This window comes from Limanda limanda, chromosome 17 (genome assembly GCF_963576545.1).
Source record: "Limanda limanda chromosome 17, fLimLim1.1, whole genome shotgun sequence".
Classification (NCBI taxonomy): Eukaryota; Metazoa; Chordata; class Actinopteri; order Pleuronectiformes; family Pleuronectidae; genus Limanda; species Limanda limanda.
In genome coordinates, this window is record NC_083652.1 from 15,976,401 (window position 1) to 15,984,123 (window position 7,723).

The window sequence follows — 7,723 nt, forward strand, 5'->3', positions numbered from 1 at the left end:
GCAAGTAGGCCCGGTGTGCATTCGAGCAACACAAGACGCCAGTGTCAAGCGTCCTCTTCCAGTGACTCGTCGCCAGTGAGGATCTGGTAAAAATCTTATCAAGGTGTCCACAAATGATGCTTTCAAATATCTATAACGAATCCAGATGCTATTAATTGACACGTCTCCTGATCTTTCAAATTAGTTGCTGGGACAACAGTGGCTCTGACAACTGCATTGATCTTCCTTCTTCCCCCGCAAGTTCAGTTGAGCTGGCGACAAGCTTCAAATGTCCACTTGGAGGCTCCTCCGTAAATATCAAGGCTCGTCTCCATCCACGCGAAAACATTGCCCACTTGCGCTTTGCTGCTGCAAGTCGCAAGATTATAAATCTCTCCCACAGATAGTTTCCGGTCCCAGATGTGAAAATTCGCCAGGTCTCCGACAAAGGCTTGTGTGGCGTCAAATCCTCCCCCGAGCGTGTCCTGTGGTAGAGACAAATGGATTTAATCAAGGATGATGTGATTTCCTCCCCTAAGGCTGCTTCATGCATAGAACGAAATTACTTCTTGGATTATCAAGATTCTTTTTGACTGATTAAATTAAATGAGGAAATTTGCGTCGTCAAATCACTGGGATTCTTGATGAGTTGCCGTTAAAGGTCTAATCACATTATTAAAGATATTATATGAATTACTGTAAAGGATGGTTGGGGATTGGATTTTTTATTTCACATTCAAATGGGACGATAACTCCAGCTTGGGTAATTTTCGGTATCGTGCATAGATCTCTTAAATTTAACAAAGTGATATCCTAGGGCTAGTTCCTTATCTTAGGCTTGTAAGTGAGTAATATAAGAAAAATACATCTTATCCTGTGTCATTGTGCTGAAAGCTCATTCCTTTAGAGAGGATCCCATTGGAAACCGATGATTACCTGCTCTTGACCGAGGATCAGCAGGCCTTGTGGTTTGATTGGATGATACGGAGCCAGGTTCTCTCCACTCCCCCTCTTGACGCCATCTTGGAACGCTTCCCAAACGCCATCACGAGTTGTCCAGGTCACGCAGATGTGATGCCACTTCCCGTCATTGATAAGAAACGGCAGCTTTGCAACCTGGAGTGGTTTCAAACACAAGAGACTGGAGGTTAATATTTGCCACAGTGAACTGAAATGACTGCAGGGCAAAACTCCCTTCATGTTTCAGACGTACCTTGTCATTTATGAGTATCTCCATCGGGTTGTTTCCCCACTCGATGAGGACCAGCTCGTTGGCTTGACCTGGAACTGCATAGGAGAAAGGCGTGCCCACCCCAGGAGACGCGTTGGACTTGAGCCACATGCACACGGTGAGGGCGTACATCTCCGGCAAACTCTTCTTCACTTTTGCGTACATGTAGTTGGTTCTCAGTGGGAACGTGAGCTGGAATTTATCCAGGGGCCTGTTGTCTCTTTGACCTGTGAAGAAGAAAAAAACACAGTTGACTTCAGCCACTTTGCAGAATGCAGCATGTGTGTTCTCCTCATTTTTCCCCCCTCAAATTCTTATGATATGTCATTCCCAACGCACACATCCAGGGGATTTACATAGGAATTATATATTACACAACAAATCCACAAGCCTGACGCTCCAGATTTGCTTTAATCTCCCATGTTAAATCCATCACAGGAGTAATAGTAACGTTGATAACCTTCCTCTCTTGTTTTTTGTCCTTCCTCCGTCCACACTTCCCTGTTATACCACCACGCGAGCTGTTTGCTGCAGGAGATCAGAGGTTTCCCAAACCCAGAGCACACAAGTTCTGAAATGGCTCACGGCACAAATGGAGGGATGGGCCTTACACTGCATGTTTGAAACGGTTTAATCCGCATGAATCAGAGCAGGAAACTCCAGAATATACCGGACACGTTCAGCTTTGTGAGGATAAGTAAACATTAATCCATCTGCTAAGGTCATAACAGCCTTAAAAGCCAAATAGGATAAGGTTTTGTATTTTCATTTTCTGCCCTTGATGCCTCTTCTTTATGACTCTCACGCTGGTAGAAATCGTCCCCAAAGCATTCCTTCCATCACTACACCCAACCTACAACGCTCCGCACACACCCACCTTTCTCCAGGTCTGTGATCCTCTGGTGGAGAGACGTGAGGGTGGACTCCACTCTCCCACGCTGCTCGGTCTCATTCCGGAGTCCGGGTTTTCCCTCCTCGATGTTGTTCACCCGGGACAACACCTGCTTCTCCAGGTCGTCGATTTTACTCTGCAGCAGGTCTTTGAGGCTGTTCGCCTGCACCGAGTTGTTACTTCTGCTGAATTGCTGTCAGGAGGAGAGAGATGATGAGGATTTAGCTCAGTGTACAAAGGAATTTGAGTGGTTATAATTCTGGATAAGCTTTTATTTTGGAGGGAAAAGTTAATTTGCTCCTCTCTGTTTTAGTTTTTCTTTCTTAACTAAGTATTTGCAATCATAAACTGAAACCATCTAGTTCAATAATTATTATAATTATTATATTTGATTATTGTTGTTGTTTTTAGTGTTATTCACTGGTCAACAAAGGAGCAGGTGTTTTGACTGCCGGAGCTTTGCGCACAGACATCCAAAGAGTTGAAACCGTCCTCAGCAGCAGCAGCAGCAGCCTCCCTACCTCCAGATTCTCTAATCTCTGCTTCAGCGACTGTAAAGTCTGTGATAGTTGCGTCAAAGTCTCCGCGGGGCCCCTCGACACGTCCCCCATCGTGTTCTTGCTCCCAGGTTCTTTCCTGCGGGCCCCGGGCCGCGCGTCCTCGGCGCCGCTCTGGCTCTCGCACCGGGCCAACTTTGAGGTGAGTTCTCTGATCGTCTCCTTCTGGTTCATGATCGTCTCCTTCTGCTGCAGAACCGTCTCCCGCAGCTGCATGACCGTGGTCTTCAGGTCGTCTCCCGGCACGCTGTTCTGCAACGTGGCCGCGCATATGTCCATATCCTTGGGCACGGAGGTGCAAATGAACTGCGTCTGTCCGCCGAAGTCCTGAGAGGAACTCTGCAAAAACAGGCAGCAACACAGGAAAAGTCTCCAGCAGATCGCCTGGTGCGTGGCCTGCATGGTGGCGTCTGTGCTGGGACGTGTTTTTCTTTAGCTTTTGGCTGATGAGCCGTTGTGACTTCGCGCTCTCGCCCTCTTGTTGTACTCCGCCTGTGGAAGCGCAGCCGCTTTTATACAGCGAGCCAGGTTCTGCGCAGAGCTGCTCCACTGCATCACGGTGGGAGGGGGAGGGGGAGGAGGGGGGGGTGGGGGTATGTTCAGGCGGCTCCTGAAGCGGCGTCACATTCAAGAGATGAAACCAATTGTGCGCTTCCAGGCTCCGCGCGCGTTCAATCTTTGATCACCTGGACTTTTTGTCATTTCTCGCTTTGTATTATTCATCTGGAAAACGCGGATTTGTTGGCTTGTGTGACGCGGTGCCAAGAGAGCCAGCTGTGGTGTTGTGCCGTTTTGCTCACACTGAAAACGCACGCACACACACACACACACACACACACACACACACACACACACACACACACACACACACACACGCACACAAACACACACGCACACACACACACACACACACACACACACACACACACGCACACACACTCAAGGCAGATCAGAAGTTGCAGCAGTTTGTGGTCCCTGCTGATTCAGCACCAAGGACAGCTCCGATCACATCGGTCTTTACATCACTTTAAAATGTTCTCTTTTGTTTCCTTTGTTTATTTGATGATACATTTAATTTGAAGATCGCACAACTGGTTCACACCCACATAATGTGACTGTGTAAACTTATTCAGGTCCCCACCACACCAGCAGTCCACCTCATTCCCTCTCTCTTGCAGTGGCGATCCACTCTTGTTTTTCCACATCGCTGCAGTAATCATCTCAATAATTCAGATTCTAAAATGATAATCTGTCCCCAAGCAATTTACCTTATCTATTATTCAGGGAGGACTATTTTATTACTTTATTTATTTTTTCGTTGCCGACTCTGCTCTTATTTATTCAGTCAATGTTGAAAATAAAATGAAAACATTTTGAATAAGTAATGCAAACATATCGACTCTCAAAGTAAAATAGATTTCTTTTGAAAATTGAAGTACAGAGGGCGACAGACAAAAGTCTGCATGTGACAAACGGATATTAGATCTTTCATGACATATTTACTGTCATCTGTACTTCCCTGAGGCGAAATGATTTATAGCTGCAGGTGACTTTTTGCAGGCCTGATGTAAACACTGAAGGAGTAAAGTGTCGTCAGGAGGAAGGACCTCAAATTCAAGAGCTTGTATAATACACTGTATTACTGTACAATATCATTAATAAGTGGGAATGAATATAAGCCACCAAAACGTTCATGTGAGAGTGTTAAAGTGAATCAAGCTCTCAACAACACAACACATATGTCCACGAAATTATTCATCCAACTCTACTCTATCACAACGTAACAGCTTTTTGATTTTAAGTGAGTACATCAGCTTGACGCAGCAGCTTAAAGTGCATTAGGTAAAGCAAACAATGTTTTAATATGTGACATAACTTGTAAGCATTTCCCTATTCTTTATTTTTTTGCCCTCTGAACCTTTTGTGGGATTTAGTGTTCGTACAAGTGATGCAACAGCATCTAAGAGGAATGAAAAGAGCGAGAGGGGGCTTTAGTGAATTGTTCTGATGTTATGAAAAAATATAATGAAGCTTGCAGGTACCAGAGAAAACAATATCTCTCAGTGAGGCGTGAAAATCATAAGAAAAAGTGGATTTAGGTGACGTAACTGTTCCCGGATTCTGTAACACAGTTGCTGCTGAAGATCTGTTGCGGTTTTCAAGGAAAACAAGAATTGAAGCATGAAGGAAAATACAGATCAAGGGTCAACAACAAGAAGACAGAGAGATACCATAAAGGAATACAATATTGTGAAAATCCAGCAGTAACATTTACAGCAGCACGAGCAGTAAATGTGGAAAACACTTTCTTTTACCTACATAGCTCTTGGGTAAAATATATAAACCGACAAAATAAACCTTGGAACTTTATTCGATTTGTTATGCAACATGAAGTCGTGCTCTTAGCTTTCACTTGCAGAGTAAGGTATGCGAGTACGGCTTTTTTCAAATTATTAACTTCAGCTCAAACGATTTTTTTATCAATAATGATCAGAATAGAAAAACAACTAAAGTATATTTTCATTATCTCGTGATTTCATGTATCCTTCTGTGTTTGTACAGTAAACACAAGCAGATGAGTCGAGACATCTTCTACCCGGTGGGACCAAAGGAGCGAAGCAAAATGTCCTAAGTCTGGTTGTCATTATAAATTCATTATTCACTGCCTCCTACACAAACAAGTCTCAGAGCTGTACGCTTAAAGTAGATCAACCTTCACCACTTGGAAACAAACTGTACCACTTTGCATCACCCGACTAGTCCGACCCTCCATCCTCTCCTCTCCTCTCCTCTCCTCTCCTCTCCTCTCCTCTCCTCTCCTCTCCTCTCCTCTCCTCTCCTCTCCTCTCCTCTCCTCTCCTCTCCTCTCCTCTCCTCTCCTCTCCTCTCCTCTCCTCTCCTCTCCTCTCCTCTCCTCTCCTCTCCTCTCCTCTCCTCTCCTCTCCTCTCCTCACACCAAGCACATTGTTGTGTTGCAGCCTTTCCAGTCTCTTAAATTAACATATTTATTTTCCTCTGGATGCCACAAGTTCACCCTGCAATGCTTATTGTGTTATGTTGTGATTTAAAGGACGAAAAAAAGAAGCCGCAACAGCTGTTGAATTTATAATGCTGTTAGCTGTGGAGTGCATGAAATAATAATAAGGTTTGGATGGAATGATTATTTGTTGTCATAGTCATTGTGCCAGACATGTGTGACACCAGAGATACTAACCTCACACTGTCGGTCCTCCGCTCGGCATTGTCGGGGTTCTGTTAGAGCTGGGCCACTGGGCCGCTCTCCACCTGTTGTGTTGAGCAGCATCTCCTTAATAATGCATTCAAACCCAGTGGAAATGCTTTCTCCAGCACCAGCAATCAATAGTTGTAATTTCACATATTGGCGTCCTGCCTCGGCTCACTTTCTCTCCCAGACTTCTACCACCTTCTGCTGTAAAGTGGTATATGAGCCATTTGAAGGAAAACAGCATCCAAAGCCTCTTAGTTTGAGAATGTCTGCACCAAAGAGCATTTTTAAATTAGAGCTGGGTGTCTAACTTTGACCATTGATCACTTGATACTCTTTACTGTCTGCCAGAGTGGAAATTTGTCTCTTCTTCTCCAAAACATAAACAGAGAACAAGTTGCTGTAACACACAGAAGTAGAAGGAAACTTGGAGAGATCAAACCCCCGCCAAGGCCCAACAGTCCACTTCTCAAGATCTGGGTTTTTATTTGGATCTGCACTTTTGTCATCAAGATCCAAGTTTTGAAACTACACAGCAAAAACTCTATTGATATGTTGGCATCGGTATCGACATTTTTTGAATAATATCCAAATATTTACCTGTGGTTGACATTGAAAATTACTGTTGACTCTTTTTTGCATGTATAAGAGGAGCATGATTACCATGGAGATAAATTCTCTGTGGAAGAACACACGTACCAGAATATTCACATTAAACACTGCTGGTTTAATCATAACAGAGAACGAGCTGAGCAGCTGCAGTGTCAAAATATTTTTAGTATTCCTCAAGTAACCAAAAGGTCACGGAAATCTAGTATTTTCCATTTCCATGTTAGCGCTGGCAAAACTGTGTCTTATAATCACTAGAAGGTATTTCATCATTTCTATGAACGAAACCCTAATTAAGCTGCTTCTTTGTGCAGGAGGCCACATTATTCCCTCCATTCCAGTGGAGGAAACTGATCTGCCATTTTGGGGTCACTGGAACTTTAGAGCGCAGTGGCTGGTTAGAGCGCAGAAAATGTCAGGCAGCACGGAGCAAAAGAAATAGCCCAGAGAGGCTAATTAAGACAAAGACATTTTTACTCATCACTTTTCTTTATTTCCCTCTTGGTCTGCAGATGGAGTTTTTCACGCTGTGTGATTGCTTTCCTTATGTTTTATTAAAGGTTGTGATTTAATTATTGTTCCCGCTGCACGAGCTGAGCAACTCTCTGAAATTGATATAATGCATCATCTGACATCGGGATCGTTTTTTCCGGGTGCTGATGTGACAGAGTTCTGCGGCTGCAGGAGACGACGAGGAACAATGCGCACAGAGAGGTTCTCTACTTTCCTTCCGTCCGTCCTGTTGCCCAGAGTGAGTGATGATCAGATACAGTATCTCTGAATCTACTGAGATCCTTTTTTACGACTCACTCATTCATCATTTAATCCTCTGATCTGGTCCGCTGTCAAATACAAGCGATCTGCGACACACTCGCATATTCATGGGAAGCTTTATGACCCAATATTTGTGTGTGAATAAACAAACTGGCTTCTCGTTATACAGCCTGCTCAGCGCCTCTGCTCTCATGTGCATGTTTGGACTATATAGATGATCAGTTTTTATTACTTTAATAATCTTATTTCTCCATTTCTCCTGTGGCTCTGTTTGCCGTTTTTTAAAATGTATACGTTATTCCCTGCACTGTTGTCGACTTGGCTTTTTAATATTAACTTCAAATGCATGTATTTAGCAGCTTACTGGCTATTGTCAGTTTCTTTTAAACTCATAGAGAGTAGGGAAACACGAGTGATCGTCAAAATAACTAACGCTGATTGCAATTATACGCATG

At 43.9% G+C, this 7,723-nt stretch overlaps 1 protein-coding gene across 1 annotated transcript; it reads right to left on the minus strand.

The window, feature by feature from the left end:
- Positions 1-242: 242 nt before the first annotated feature.
- Positions 243-3,061, minus strand: nptx1l (neuronal pentraxin 1 like). Its single transcript, XM_061090644.1, has 5 exons — positions 2,624-3,061; positions 2,088-2,295; positions 1,193-1,437; positions 916-1,095; positions 243-464 (listed from the first exon to the last, which is right to left on the minus strand). The coding sequence occupies exons 1-5, from the start codon at positions 3,059-3,061 to the stop codon at positions 243-245; spliced, it is 1,293 nt and encodes a 430-aa protein (XP_060946627.1).
- Between the last annotated feature and the right edge of the window lie 4,662 nt (positions 3,062-7,723).